Source organism: Chenopodium album, chromosome 15, assembly GCF_948465745.1.
Source record: "Chenopodium album chromosome 15, dcCheAlbu1.1, whole genome shotgun sequence".
Lineage (NCBI taxonomy): Eukaryota > Viridiplantae > Streptophyta > Magnoliopsida > Caryophyllales > Amaranthaceae > Chenopodium > Chenopodium album.
This window is the reverse complement of record NC_137848.1, coordinates 41,241,365-41,258,098: the sequence shown is the minus strand read 5'-3', so window position 1 is coordinate 41,258,098 and position 16,734 is coordinate 41,241,365. Positions and strand designations below refer to the sequence as shown.

Here is a 16,734-nt window from a genome sequence, read left to right as displayed (position 1 = left end):
TTTTCCACCAAAAAATGTTATTGGTCCTTTTTCTTTCAAAGGATTGATGATATGTGCAGCATTAAATATTATTCTATCTTTGTTTTACTCAAAGACATCAATTACTGTCTTGTAATTTTCATTGTACTTTGTTTTATTGTTCTTTGTTTTATTCCAAGTTCCTTAATTCCCGTGTAATTTTACAAATAGGAATGTAAAAAAGGGACGGAGGGAGTATGTAATTATTTTTACATTATTTATTTTCTTAATATTTTAAATTAGAAAAATATTTTGACCCAATATTGAATTATTGATCATAACTAATATGTGCTTTGTCAATTAAAGGCCCTAATCATTAAGAGTCCTTTAAGGTTGACTTCGACCCTATTATCATTATGCTACCTTATCCAATAACTAGGTCTAAACCTAAAGAAATATGTTGTTATTTTGCCTGGATGCATTATGAGCACTTTGCAACTAGGGGCACCTCAATTCACTTAATTTCGAGGTAGGTAAGTTGTTAAATTTAATGAATTTGCTACTTACTAATTTCGAGGCTATGAGTTTGTTCCTTTTACGATAAATTAGGATTTTTAATTACAAATTAATTCTTTGAAATGGGAATTGATTATGCCCACTGTTGTGTATAGCCTGGATGTAACATTGATTTCGAAGGGCCAAAAGTGTCATTGTGGTTTTTGTATAAATTGTTTAATCCCCCTCACTCCTCCACACTTTGTGCTTGTGCAAATTTCACCATACACCCGGGTGTACCATGAGCATGGTATACTCGGTCATAATACAAGGTTATTAAAAATTGCAAAAAGAATATTGCAAACAAATTAAAATACATGAGTCAAAAAAAAAAGAAAAAATCAAAATGATTCCCTCCTTGATTTAAGGTATTGATTTGTTATTTATATTCCTTGATTCATGAAATTGATTTATTATTTACATTTTATATATTAATAGAATACTTTTGGTGAATAGAAGTTCATTTTTTTTGTTTAGAGAGAAATTGAATTTATATAGAGAGAGAAACCATGGTAAATTTTGTATTTCTAAGTGATTCAATGTTATAATAGAGTTGATTTTATCGTTCCAATATAATCTCTTAATGATGTAATTGATTAATTCATTGTTGAGAGAAAAGGTATTTTTAAATTTATTTTTTCCTTGTTTTCGTGCTATATTCAGGTTGAAGATAATGTTCTTCGTATTATGATAAATATTCTTTTATCATTTCTTGATACATATTCTTTTTTTATTGGAATGTAATATGTTCATTAAATCCGATCAATATGTTCCTTTATATGAACTATATGTTCTTTACATTATAAACAATACACTTTAATATATGTAGATTAAAAATGTTCTTTGCTGGGTTTCATTAATACAAATAATGTTCTTTTAAGTTAGATGATATGTTCTTCTATATTAATGTGCGTTTGCTTTAAAACTTGTATTAATATTTTTTTTTTAATCATTGCGCTCTCTTGTTTTTATCCCTTATGTTTTTTTTGGTAACTGTGAAAATATATGATTAATTTTTGTACATATTTTTTTTTTAAAAAAAATTGAAATAAAGTATATTGAAAATAAAATTTTAAATTTTGAATTTTTGAAATTTGAAAATGAAATCTTGAATTATTTTTGGTAGAAAATAATCTTAGATAAAGACATCCTGGAAAACCCAACATTTTGAAATGATTTGACTTTAAATGCGTGGTAAAAATTAATTAGTAACTATGTATTACCTTTTTTTTTAAATTAATTTCTCATAACTTACCATGTTCTTTATATTTCAATGATGTGTTCTTTTATAATTTAATGATGTTCTTTGCATTTATAAGCTATGTTTTTTCTGTTTTAATCCGGGTGTACCATGCACATGGTACACCCGGGTGTGGGAACCAACCATTGTTGTTCTTGCTACAAGTTTCCTAATTTTATTTTTTTTTAATCCATGGCAGACACATGAAGGACGAACAAACTATAGATTTACAAAAGTAGAAAATCACTAACAAAATGTGGGGAGAGAGAAAGTAAAAAACTTACTCTTTTGAGAGGCTAAAATTAAAATCAATTCGTTTATGCTATGACAAATCTTTTGCAGAAAAGTAATGAAGGAGAAGAGAGATAGTAAACGAGGGTAGTTTCGAAGAACAAAGGAGAGAGAATTGTCAATTGAGAGAAAAATAATAAAGGGCGACTGTTTTGAGAGAACACATGATGTGGTCAACACTAACAAACATAGTCAATGCTCAAAATCTAGTCTAAGGTATGTTCTTAAAAAAAAAAGGACTTTTTTTGGGAAAAAAAATAATGTTTCATAGAGGTTTATGACAATAACAATAATAAACTTACTATAATGATTAGTAATCCCTCCATCCCTTATTATTAATAGTCCCTTATGGGTAATTTTCACGGGAATTAATAAAAATAAATAAAAGTAGTAAAAGTACATTGAAAAGATAAATTTATATCGGGTATGCAAAAAAGTAGAGAGAGAAAGTAATAAATGTACATGGAAAAGTAAAATTTACATGGGAAAGTTAAATTTGCACAAATATAATTCCAAATGAGAGGGAATTTTGGTAAAAAATTGATATTAATGGTACTTGAAAAAAGCAAATGAGACTATCATTTTGAGATTTAAAATTGGCCACAAGGGACTATCAATAAGGGACGGAAGGAGTAAAAGATAATAGTTGCCAAAGTATGTAATAATTACCTTTTAAAAAAAAAAATTTGAAATAACTCTTATTAATAGTGTTTGGACAATTTTTATACTCTAAAAAGTTTTGGAAAATTTGACTTTTACTACCACTAAAAAGCACCACTTTGATTTTTGTTACTAATCTAAAATTTTACTTTATTTTATTTTATTACAACCAAAAACACACACAAAAAAGATTTTGCTATCACTTAATGGTTTCCGTTAGGGTTTCATTAGTGGTAAGCTATTAATTTTTTTTCCTCGTTTTATGTGTAAAAAAATGTCCTGTTTTAGAGGGTCATTTTTTATCTTAAGGATCCAAATTGAGCTCGGAATTGCCAAAAAAAAAAAAACAAAAGTGTCTCGTTTTGCATGTCAAAATATGCAACAATTTGCGTGCATTTATACTTTTTGCCTTGAAAATTGCGGGTACTTAAGGTCCAAATTGAGTTTAGAATTGATAAAAAAATAACGTAAATGTCTCATTTTGTGTGTTTAAATCGGCATTATTAAGCTCGTAATTGACATAATTAGACACGCAAAACGAATAGTACGCCATGAAAATGTTGTCACCAACTAAATTTAGACAGAAAAAGCTCCCTGAAAATGGCTAGATATAGCACGCGCGTTAGCCACCTTAATCATTATAAAATTATCTAGGTATATTAGATTTTTAAAAATAAATCACATAAGCCATATAGCACAAGACAAAAAAAATATAAGTTGTAGAGTATCATATACTGCTGCTGTAGTGCTGTCTGCAGACTAATCCACATTCTGGCTTAACAGAGGAAATTAGCATTCCCTTGAGGCCTTGACAAGGAAAATTGACACCCAGAGAAATTACAAACTGTTAAGGCCATATTTACAATGCACATAACAGCCAAATCAATCTCGGAAAGTTGTAATTCCTAAAAAAAATATTATACAGCTCGTAATAGTTGCAAAGGCTTCAAGTAGCTATTCCCACCCAAAATGTGACTCAAAAAAATTGTTAATCCGATGGCAGTTAAATTGAATCGCTTTGCTGAGGCAAAGTACAGAAATGACTTCTGAATCTTGAACTAAATGATATTATGCTGATGTACCTGGCTTTTGAGTTGATAAAAACAGAAAAGTGATTCAATTCCGAAACTGAGGGCTGCAAGTTGGACAGTACCATTTCCCTTTGAATCTTGTTTCTGGGGTCAGTCCAACACACGCATAATGGAACCATTCTCCTCCTTGACACTGACAACATCAGAATTTTACTTTCAGAATAATAAACTAAAATAACAGTAGTACACACCGCAGGGAAAAAACAACGAAAAACAGCAGCTGAAGCTGATAAAGGAAATGGCTGTTAGGTCCAAATTCAGGTGAAAAACGAGTGATAAAATTCCACCAAAAGAAGGTTAAAAAAAACGAGGAGAGAACTTAGCTATTGCTGTTCTTTGGCAATGATGCACATGGGTTAAACTAGTTGCTTGTAATCATGTTGATATCAATTAGTAGAGAATGTCAAGCCTTCACAGACAAAGCTAGACAAACAACTAATGGACAATTTCCAGATTAGAATAAAAGTTTTACCCAATAAAAATATCATATATTTGTCCTTAGATCTCTGTATAAACATTAAGTCAGAAAATTCACTGCCTTTTTAAATTCAAGTGAAAAGAAAGAGCATAATGGCAGTTGAATTGCAGGATTAAACCAACCAAAATTTAATGTTTCCTATTGTCAAACCACATGTTAATGAATAATGGACAAATGGTAACTAATTACTTTGGTAAAGTAACAAATACAATAAGCAACATAAAACAGAGCATCTTGACAGAACCCCTTTTATGTTTCTTCTCTTTTACATACCTCCACCTGAAACCCCTCTTTTTATCCTACTGAGAAAGCGAAAAGGGCGTAACTTTTCTCAAACAAGCTCACATTAGCAAAACAAATCCACTAAACCAATAAAATGGACACAAGGAGTCAAAATTTTAAAATCATTGTGAAGGGAAGCATGATGGTGTAGTAATAGGGTATACAAGGTTGAATCTTCATTTTGTTCCAATAATCCTGAATTATATCTACAACACTTGGTTTTCAAACTTCAATAAACACATCCACACATACCACAAAAAAAAAAAAAAAAAAATGTCCACTCACAAACTGAAGTTTGCTGCATTAAGGAAAAACCCAAGTTGGCATGTATCATTAGGTGCACCATTGAAAGACAAAAGGCAAGAACTCAGGAGCCTTTAAAAGACCATAAATCAATAGATATAAAGAGCAGTACACAAAAGGCAAAAACTTACACTCTCATTGTCACATGCTATCATATCCCCAAAGGATACCTGCAATATTGGACATATATCATTAAAAAAAATTTAAGCAAGATAATATGCATTTAAATAGACTTTAGACAAAACCAAATAATTCATTATTAAGTAGTCACCTGATGACAAACGCAGTAGATTGGTTCATTTGGATCAATAGGCTGATCAGTATCAACAGGGACAGGGAATTCCTTTTTGTGGCTACCAGGAGGTGGCATTAGCTCTGAATCTTTATCACGCTCACGGTCCCAATCCCTGTCTCTGTAACTAAAGCGCCTTGATTGAGGTGTTCCATATGCACTTCGCTGCTTTTCAGATTTTGGTACTGTCATTATGGGAAGGGGTGGAAGAATGGCAGGCTCATCCGGTGGTAACTTTCCCTCTGCATAAGTTCAGAGGAAATATCAGCAATGAGCACAAGCCTAACTTAATAGTAAAGCCTACCACCTCAAAAAAAAAAAAAAAAAAGGTATTGGTGAGTTGACTATGATTCATTGAGATAGGACCATGATGACGAGATGAGCCAAGTAATTCAAGCACAATCATCACCAACAATCAGGAGCAACACCCTCCCCTCCTAAGTGAAATTAGTATACAAAGGTTGTTCTTCAGATTTGCAATATGAGAATACTAGAAAAATAAGTCAATCTGTTATAAGCATCTTGATCATGGAAAACAAATATGTGGTTGAAGGTTTTTTTGGATGAGGAGAGCTACTGCTGGTCAGAATTTGAATAATACAATTGAACAAGATACCTTGCTTTAGATCTTCAGCAAAGTAATTCAGGTCTTCATCTAGACGCTTTATATGACTATCTATCTGCAAGGAAATACACTGCTTCAGCAGTTTAATTGCAAGGAAAACATGCAAATGAATATACATGGATCCTATAATGTAATATTTGGTGTCCACTCTTCCATTCATAAGCTGTTTGTATAAGAGTTAAACATTGCATGTCACAAAAGTATTAGCCCAGACTTTAAATACACCTAAGTTTCTGTTTTCCACAAAACAAGTCAGTAAGAAGACATCAAGCACCTCTAAAATTAGCCACTAACAAGCACCGGATGACTCATTACATCATGTAGAATTTCATGCTTCCTAACGCACAACTTTAACCATTGATGTCTTAAGTATTTAGTAGGTAAAAATCATAAAGTTGATATCTTGAAAACATAAACCGAGACAAATCTAACAAGATCTCACATGACTATTTATTTTTTAACTATAAATCATAATAGATGGTCAAAAGAAAGTGTGAATAGTATAAAAGTTCGAATGTTGTAACGTTTATGGAACAGAGAGTATAGGTCCTTAGCAAAATGCTTGTGCTTAGTACATGCTGCATAGTCCAAACATATAGGTCCTTCTATGCATTAATAAAAATTATTAAAAAAATTAATATAATAACATTTAAGATTAATCCAACAACCTTTTACACAACCAAATGTAGTGAACTGTAGAAGTCAATTTTTTGCAAATACTGAAGAACAGAGGGGGTAATTGTGCAACTCCTAAAGTACGATGTAATCAACTTATAAAAGATGTTACGTTATGGCTGGGTTATTAGTCGAATCGTATCACCAAAATTCATGTTTTATAATAAAAAAAGAAAATGAAAAAGATTTTGTTCTATAGTTACACCTTCAACCATCGCTCTCAACCGGGTTCATATGGCTATCATTAGTCAAAGAATTGGGCATAACAAGGATCTGAGCTCGAATACAAGGCAGTATACAAGGAAGTCTTTGAGATAGTATTTTTGTGTTAATTGTGAAAAAAACATAAAAACGGGACATGTCAGAGAGAAAGCAAGAGGTTCTTTATGCTCATCAGGAAATTAAAAAAGAACATACAAAGACAAAAATAAAGCTTGCAACATTTGAGAAAGCTTTCAAAGATGGCTACAAATTTTTATTTTTATTTTATAAATAATCAATAGATGGCTAGGATTTAATACAAGCACAACAATTATCTAGATTAAAATATGTTATTCCCTTTGTTTTTTAGAATACATCACTTGCATTTATGCAGAGTTTTAGGACACTTTATTTGCTCTAATATTATATAGTGCAAGTGGGGCAAGTAGATATTTAATTTTTATTTTACTTTTTTGAATAGAGATATTTAATTTAATTAATAGAAGTACAATGAGGGCCATGAAAGAGATATCATGTGACAGAAAAAGTAGTTTTTCTCATCATTTGAATAAGGACCATGAAGGAGAAAGAAATGATAAAATATTTTGAGTGGGGTTTTAGAGAACAGAGAAATAAAAATAAAATATGGTATAAAGTTAACAAATATAGAAGTGATACATTTAATCAAAAAAAAAAAAAAAAAAAAAAAAAAAAAAAAAAAAAAGATCAAATGAAACAAGTAATGCATTTAAAAGAGAACAGAGGAAGTATTTTAGTTTACAGTAACTAACTACACTAGAAGCTCTGTAAAAAAAATGATGATGATGATGATGTTGATTTTGGTGATCACAAACTAACTACTTCCTTATACTATGAAAATGATGATTTTAGTATGTTGTAATAAGCAACTTGGGCTGGAATATTTTATGTGTTTTTGCCTTTAGCAGCAAAGTCATGTTACTTTCCTTATTATTTCGGGTGGATAATGAAAACAAAGAAATATGATATACTTTAGGGGCTAAGGATAATTAGTCGAGTATAGGCGCAAAGTAACTAGCACTGAATTTCAGTTTACACGGTTTGACATTTAACAGCTCTACTTTACACATTGCCCTTCCCTTTGTACTCCTCTCAGAATATTAGTAATTTTTGTGTGAGATAATATTAGTAAACTTGAGCTATAGTGATTTCAAAACCAACGAATTGTTTTCTCCACTTCTTACCTTTTAGTTTAGGTCTTTAACTTCAAGTAATATATCATGGACTTTATTTCAAAAACTTGGATTTTAGTAAAGATTCATAGGATCCATATCAGTTTATATAATCTCACAAGCGTACTCCACTATTGGAGGCCTTTAATTAAGCCCATGAGGACATGAACAGTGAACATGGAGCTAATTTTTGAAACAAGTGTCATTCCACTGTCATCATACACAAAAGTTGTCAAAGCATCTCTCTTCAAATCTATATTTCCAACCATCAGATTTCTTGACCATCATAGCGATTCAAGTTCCTGAACTATGACTAATTTCATCGTTGAAGGGGTGGGGGGTGTTCGTACTTCCTAACACCAACATCGGTTGTGTTCCATAGATTCTAATTCTTCCATTGCATAATATCAAAATTCTCCATAAAAAAAATCTAGATCAGCATCCTCAGACTCACATACAACCATACCACAATAGGGACTAAATGGCAATTTAAGCCAATAAGAAGGGGGTCCAGTTGCTCCACCCTATTTATTCGCATCGTGGACCCTATAATAGCCATATGGGATTACAATTCAAACAATAAAAGGGATGTGGACGTTCATGGGGCTCCACCTTTATGTTAAATGACGTGATCAAAATCAGTTCCTATTATTTAAGAGTGTTGGTAGCCTAGGATTCTTAATAAACTAATGAAGTTTGTTAGCATGTTGTTAGTGGTGAATGATCCTAGCCGTTAATGGAGGATATGTCACTAATTATTAGAATTTCAATCTGCATCTGTTAGTAGCACTTTCCTATTTAAAGCCTTGAAAATTGTTCTTGGAATGGATTGAATACAAGTTTTAATGTTCTTTCCCCTCTTTCATCTCTCTAATTATAATTTCAACATGGTATTAGAGCCAGCTTAGACTCGAGGAAAGAGAAGAGAAAGAGATGAAAAAAAAGAGAGAGAGAGAGAGAGAGAGAGAAAAGAGAGTATTAAAATAAAAAAATTGATTAAGAGAAACAAGCAAAGCAGCTTGATTCGTTGTTTGCGACTTTGTGAGCAATAAGGTTTTTTTCGAGAGACGTTTTTTGCATTGTGAGTGTTTAACCATGGAAGTAATGATTGACTTGGTGTGTTAATGGGTTCCCTTTAAGCCCATGAAATTAATCATGCAAAAAAGAGGGAAAAACATTGTTTAAGGTAAAGATCACATAATCTTTGCGAGTGTGGAAGTCGTAATCAACGCAAAGACGGTTTTCAAGATTGTACCAAAGACTTTTGGTACAAGGCAAGTTGACATGTCGATTAGAGAGGTGCTCCGACAATATCATGTTGGTGATGATGTATACAATATTATGTAGGTAAGGAGATGTGCATCACGAATTCAAATGTCTAGCAAGAACGCAAAATGTTATGAAATTCAAAGTGGAAGATTGTAGGCTCTTCTAAAGTCAAGTGTGTGGTTACATGTTCGTGTTTAGATATAAAAAAAAAAGTGATATCAAGATAAAGTCAAAGTTCATCGCAATATAGATCATTGTAGTTAGTAGCAAGATTTAGCAATTGTATGTGATTTTGAATCAAAGGGGGAGTGTTGAGTAACGTGATCAAAATCAGTTCCTATTTAGGAGTGTTGTTAGCCAAGGATTCTTAATTAAATAGTGTAGTTTGTTACTTTGTTAGCATGTTGTTAGTGGTGAATGATCCTAGCCATTAGTGGAAGACATGTCACTAATTCTTAGTATTTCATTCTGCAATTTGTTAGTAGCAATTTCCTATTTAAAGCCTTGTAAATTGTTTTGAAATTGATTGAATACAAGTTTAAAAGTTCTTTCTAAGAACAATTAACAAGGCTTCTTATAGGAAAGCAGATTGAAATTCTAAGAATTAGTGACGTACCCTCCACTAACGGCTAGGATTATTCACCACTAACAACATGCTAACAAACTACATTATTTAATTAAGAATCCTAGGCTACCAAAACTCCTAAATAATAGGAACTGATATTGATCACATTACTCAACACTCCCCCTTGATTCAAAATCACATACAATTGCTAAATCTTGCTACTAACTACAATGATCTATATTGTGATGAACTTCGACTTGAACTCGATATACTGTTTATTTAATCTCAACACAAACATGTAACTACATACTTGACTTTAGAAAAGCATGCAATCTTCCACTTCAAATTTCATAACATCTTGCTAGACGTTTTAATTTGTGATGCACATCTCATCACCTACACAACATTGTTGATATTCTCAGTGTACCTCTCTCCGTTAACTCTCTTTGACATTGTCTTCTAATTGACCATTGGTCAACTTGCATTGTACCAAAAACTAGTTAAAAAAAAATACTAGTTGTTTAAACCTGATTTAATTATTACTAGTTGCTTAAACCTGATTTAATTTTTTTATAAAAAAAAATACAAGTTTGAAGACTTAAAATAGCTACTCACTTAAAATAGCTACTCCCTCCGTTTCGTAATAATCGCAACATTTTCCTTTTACATTCGTTTATAATTATTGCAACACTTTTTTATTTGGTAAGGATTCATATTATTTTATTATTTTTCCCTTCTACCAATCCTATTTACACTACTTTTTTTATTTTTTATTTTTATTTTTTATTATAACAATTAAATATATCCCCAATACCTATACTTTATATTATAAAATTCCATTTTTGGACCCTACCCTATAATTTTTCTTAAACTATGTGCAACACATAGTGTTGCGATTATTACGAAACGAAGAGGGTGCATTTAAGAACGTTACTTTGATAATGATACCAATGGTTGTCCCCTTAATAAGCAAATTAGTAGCCATAATCATGCACTCCCTTGATCCTCAAACTATTGTCCTCAAGGCTTCAACACACGTATAAATAACAAATAATATGGTGTGTAGACCACGGTTTTGAATCTTAGATGTCGTCACGATCGGGGTAACGGTCACATAACCACTTTCCCGGGGAATGTGGGTGAAATATGACTATTGTAGCCTAATATATCGATTGTGGTAAGCTCAAATTCCTTTAACAATGCGGACGAGATGTGATCATGCAGCCAAGATTTAATACCATGTTGTATACTTCTTGATAGATGATAGCTTGCTATTTTGTATGATTATAGAGTGGTTTTTAACACTGAATATGTGAGGAATCGATGCCTTATTTTATTTTTCAGTCTATTTTTATGCATTTTTTTGTGTATTACGTGCTTCACGGGTTGTTATTGTTTTTGATGACATTTTAGGCCCAAAGAACGGACTACGAAGCATCGTGGGAAGTATGTAAGGAATTTTAAAAAAGAGGAAGAGAAGTGAAGCAAAAATGAACAAAAAAAACCAAGATCGAAGAAAGGAAGGAAAAGCAAGACCAAGAAGACCCTGCACGGCCGTGCTAACACTTGCACGTCCGTGAGGGGTGTCCAAGTAGAATCAGGAAGTTCCTGATTCAACTCTCCCCAGCCAGCACGGACGTGCAGAAATCGGTACGTCCGTGCAACATATGGCACGTCCATGTAGGATTCCTGCACGTCCGTGCAAGTCAGCAGCACCAAAACAGTAGCTACTGTTTCTATTTTTCATGTTCTGCACGACCTTGCACATCATGGCACGTCCGTGCAACATAGCCCGCACGGACGGACGTGGGGCCTGCAGTCGAGCACGATTCTTGTTTTCTCCGTCTTCATATTTGGGGGTCTTATAAATACCTCCCTTGAACTCATTTGTACGAATCTTGTTCCCTTTTAGTCTTCTTAGACCCTTAGTTTCTTAGAACTCTCATTAATTAGCATAGATCTTCTCAAACTCAATCATTTTTAAGGATTAATTGAAGATTATTCTCTTGAATTCAACATTTCCTCAACTTTTAAGCATCAATTAGTAATCACTTTCTTTCTCCTTTGTTGTTTAATTTTCTAATTTTATCTTTGATTAATTCTAGTTCTTGCTTGATCCTTATTAATTGTTCTTGCATGTTCAATCCATCCTTGCTTTATCTCTCTCCTAGCTTACTTGAATTCATGAAAACCCTAGATATAATTGTTGGAGTAGTTCCCACCACGTTTAGTGAGTAGTTTCTTAGTTAGGGGTTGGGTGAAAACCCAACCAAGCCATGGTTGATTGACTTGGATTTATTCATGTTCTACATTGGATTGATAGTTGTTTGTGCTTGAATAGATTATTGCATGTGTATTTTGATGGCCACTTTATGCTCATGTGTTCATCCCTTTACTTACATCGAAAGATGGGGTTTTGGAGTGAGTTCTTTCTTGTGCAATTAGATTATGCTACTTTCATGATTATGGATGTTTTATGGATGTTTGGCTTTATTGAGTAGAATGCTTTAGTGTGGTAATTAGGTGAGAAATCCCAATTATTTGTGCTTCATGCTAGTTCGGAACGATCGAGAGACAAACTCGAGTTAGAAATCCCTTCCTATTCGTGAGACTTAATCCTTGTCATTTTAGTGCTTTTCTAGGGAATACTTATGTTTTGACTTTGAAAGAAGACAATGTTAAGTTCTTATTCTATCTCCCATGTATGCTCATGATTTATCCTTGTTATTGATTCTTTGATTTGGTTGGTGTTGAATCCTATTTCCCTTAGCATCCCTCTATTTAGAAGTTAACTAATCAAAACCCAATTTGTGACCGAATTAGCTTACAACTGTTTCATACTCTTGGTGTTCTTTACCCATTCCCTGTGGATACGATCCTGTACTTACCCTAGACTTGTCTTAGGTTGGTTTAGGTAGAATTATTGTTTGGTTTAGGGTGATTGTCCAATGATCGATTATTCCTCTACCAATAGATAGTGGAAAAAATAGATTGATAGAAAAAGATTTAGTGAGAGATCCCACATCCCATAAAATAAGAAGAAAAGGAGAGAGAGAGGTGAGGTAGTTAGTAGTAGGACTTGTTCTCTTCAACTTATTATATATAGATATAAAAGTACAAAACTAGATTAGATAAAAAATATGCAGATTAGACTAAATAAACTTGTTAAATAATGACAAGAAGAATTAGACCACACCAGATCAAATATTCAAATTAGATCTTAAAAAATTAAGACCATCTTACTTTAGGTGAAGATAACAAGTCCATAGAGTCACACATCACATGGGTTAAATGAGTTTGGTGAGGAAAAATTTTCATTTAAGCTAATGAGACATTGTTTGGGAACCGACCAAAACAGTATATGAGACAATTATTCGGCTATAGAGGGAGTAATACCTAAACTCCCAAAGCAACAAACATATCAACAAATAAAAATTAGAAATTTTAGCTAGCACTTGTTTTTTCAAGATCTCTCTCCTAAAGCATGCATAGAAATGCCAAAAAATGACAAAGTGTGAGAGAATAGAAGGAAAGGTTATACTCCTATTGTCTTATAATATATTGCCTATATCCATTTTCATGGTCAAACTTTAATCTTAATCAAAAATTCTTAGTACATCCAAAAATATATAGTCATGAGAAATAATGGTAGGTTCATGTCAATGTGAAGTTTATAATATTAACTTTTTAAATTTTTAGTTAATCTGAAATTAAAGAGATTGGTAGTCAAAAGTACGTTTTGAAGACCGTGCAGTGGACATTATATTATGGGACAAAGAGAGTATAAACTAAGACCAACCAGATGACTTTGGCGTCTAACTTTAGAACTCATAATGTACCTAGATTAAAAGACATTTAACTCAAGGAATCAACTGCAACACCCGAAGAACTTAAGTTAAGCAAAACCCTTTAAAGGAAGTTTCAAATATCCAAACTATTAGTAGATGAAGCAAGAGCTCAAACATACTAAATCCACTAGCTCAAATTCAGCAACTCAAACCAAGTATCTAGAGATCCAAACATAATACTAATGGAAAATTTGAATAGTTAGAATCCCTGCCAGAATTTGCAAAATTCCCAGGTTATGGTTTGCAAACATATTAATATATAACAAGATTCCTGAAGTGATTGGTGTGCTAGTCTAATTCACTATTGTAAGTACTTTGGCTACAATTTACTCATATCATTTTTCCGGCTTATGTTTATACTAGCAGTTACATCTTACATCATACCAATTACATCTAGAATAAGCTGCCTACTACAGTATAACAATCCACCATCAATTCTATAATTATTAGCAGCGAAACGAGCATGTAAGTAACCAAAAGCTCCAACATCGAACATTAAAACGAGAAAACGGAGACAAAGGAGAAGCTTACAAGATCATGAGCTTGTCGAGCGAGTAAAACCTTCTCAGTACAAAGGCTTAACGCATTATCCTGAGTCGCTTCTATATCTCTTCGCAATTTGTCAAGCCCAACATCATCATCTTCACCATTATACCCTTTTTTCGAGCTCTGGCCCGAAATCCCTAAACAATACTTCGTTTGTTGCCTCGTCTGATTTATCATTCCTTCCACCACCACCACAAATCAAAAATTTTCAAAAAATCCAAATAAAAAAATAACCCTAATTTTCCAAAATCCACCTCAAATTCAATTAAATTCAAAATTAGGAGAGAGAAAGTACCTTGGGAACGTCCATCAAGTTCGCGGATTGTATTGAGAAGCCTTTGAAGCTCAGCAGGCAAGGTACTGGCATCTGTCGAATCACAGAAAATTGGGAAATTAATCAAATGAAAATTGGGGATTGAGAAATTAATCAAATATGAAGATAATTAGGGAATAAGAACCCTAACATTCCAAATAATCATCGACGTAAACACCAGTTCTTGCAATTGCCATTGTTTTTCTCTCTTGTAGTGCGTTATTGAGGTTTGTGTTTGTCGAATTATGATAGTGTCACTTCTCTCTCTCTATTTCGATCTCAGAAAAGGAGGGAAGCAAGACTTTAATTTTTTTTAGGGGTTTTTCAGATTTCTGTTACTGATTGCGCTAAATTACAACGGATACTAACTTAGGTTCGTTTGGCATTGCTGTGGTTTTCTGTTTTTTGGTTTTTTAATTTTTAAAAGTATATGATATATGTCCCATAATGAATCAAAAATTATATAAACTTATTAAAATCATGATAGTTTTGAAAACTGACAACAGAAAAGTGAAAACACCTTTTTCTTGTTTCCTGTTTTTGGTTTTTGGTTTTCAAAAAAACAGAAAACTGAAAACCAAAAATGATGCCAAACAAGCCCTTAGGTTTTAGGTTATGTTTTTAATTTTTTTTGGAAAAAATTGTCGATTGTAGGCATTTAAAAGTACCGAATTTGGTAAATATAGCGTACCTATGAATAATGTTATGTACTGTATTTTCTTTTTCCCATCCTTATACGCTACTCACTTTTTATTCACAATCATAAGTGGTGAACAAGCCACCTTTTTACCACCTCCAATTCCTTTCCTAACATTTTTGATGGAATTATTTCTCCAATTGACCAATTTTCTCACTCTCTGGTTATAGAAGAATGATTTTCGGTGTAAGTATTGGTTGAATCATTCCAACATTCACGAATTCAATATTTTTGGAAACAAATGGGTGAGAAAATTACCCAAATATCTCCACTCTTTTCTGAATTGTGTGACATCGACAACAAAATTCTTTGTGATTTTCAATTACCCAACAAAACACGTGAACGATAGCAAAAATGCATAATGTCATTCTTTAAAAAAATTTGGCCGAAAATGAAAATGGGCGTCAATTAACAAAATATTGAAACTTTTAGGCCGCAATTTGCAATTTTTATTTTAAAAGGCTACAATTGGCAAAGTGGGTATTTTATATGATTGCATTTGACAAATTTTCCTATTTCCGTGAAATATTTTGACTTTTTGCCTTATTTACTTAATTCATTTTGACTAATGACAATGATTTATCTATAAGAAAAAAATATAGGTTTATGGGTACTTGTTGATAGTTAGGCCCTGTTCACTTCATCTTAAAAAAATAATATTAAGTAAAAATAATTTCAGTTCAGTAAAAATAAGTTCAGTTCAATAAAATTAATTTCAGTTCAGTAAAAATAATTTCAGTTAAGTAAAAGTAAGTTCAGTTCAGTAAAATTCAGTTTTCTTAAAGAAGAATTATAATAGAAAATCAGTAAAAATAATTTCGGCTCAGCAAAAATAATTTCAGTTCAGTAAAATTAATTTAAGTTCAGCAAATTTAATTTTGTTTCAGTAAAAATAATTTCAATTCAGCAAAAATAAGGTGAAGTGAACGAAACCTCATTGATAATTAAAGATATTATTTTTACTTATTGATAATTAAAGATATTATTAAGCAAAATTTTGCATTAATATGTATGACTGGAAACGCGTTTTACTTAAAAAAAACAAAATAGGAAGGGAGTAACGCTTTATATTCTAGTTTTTTTTAGTGTCATACTTTAAACGCGACATTAACTGACTTTAAACCTTTAATACAAAAAGTTATAAATGTAGCAGTTGGGTATTAAAAAATGGAAATTTGGCAACATTGTAAAAGACATTAGCTCTGTACCATAAATATGTAATGCTTGTTCTTTTTGCATGTTAGAAGAAGTGGCGATATAGTTGTCCCTAAGCTAGCTCATCTTTGTAGTTCTCTCATGAGGGATGATAGTTTGGATTGAAAAAGTTCCACAAGCAGCTCAATGCTCTGTAATAAAATGACATTATTTCCATGAATAAATAAGCCCCTCTCCTCTATTTTCGGAGGCGTGATGGGCCGCTATCAGGTATGGTCCATATCAAGGGACGCAAAAAGTATAAAAATCAATAATAATAGTATAATAAAATTAATAATAATAGTATGGTAAAAATATACGCTATTTTCTCTTTTCCTCTTTCTTCATTGAAAATCTCGCTGGAATAATAACAGTATAGAATAAAAAATAACAGTATAAAAGCAACAATAGCAATACACAAAGTCTTATATGTGGCTGGC

The 16,734-nt window shown here is 32.1% G+C and overlaps 1 protein-coding gene across 1 annotated transcript; it reads right to left on the bottom strand.

Annotated features, from left to right (window-relative positions):
- Nucleotides 1-3,372: 3,372 nt before the first annotated feature.
- LOC145582235 (PHD finger protein ING2-like) lies at nt 3,373-14,708 on the bottom strand. The gene is made up of 7 exons (XM_081639240.1): nt 14,555-14,708; nt 14,386-14,457; nt 14,076-14,269; nt 5,767-5,830; nt 5,130-5,392; nt 4,990-5,028; nt 3,373-3,928 (listed from the first exon to the last, which is right to left on the bottom strand). The coding sequence occupies exons 1-7, from the start codon at nt 14,598-14,600 to the stop codon at nt 3,821-3,823; spliced, it is 786 nt and encodes a 261-aa protein (XP_081495366.1). The 5' UTR covers nt 14,601-14,708; the 3' UTR covers nt 3,373-3,820.
- Nucleotides 14,709-16,734: the final 2,026 nt, after the last annotated feature.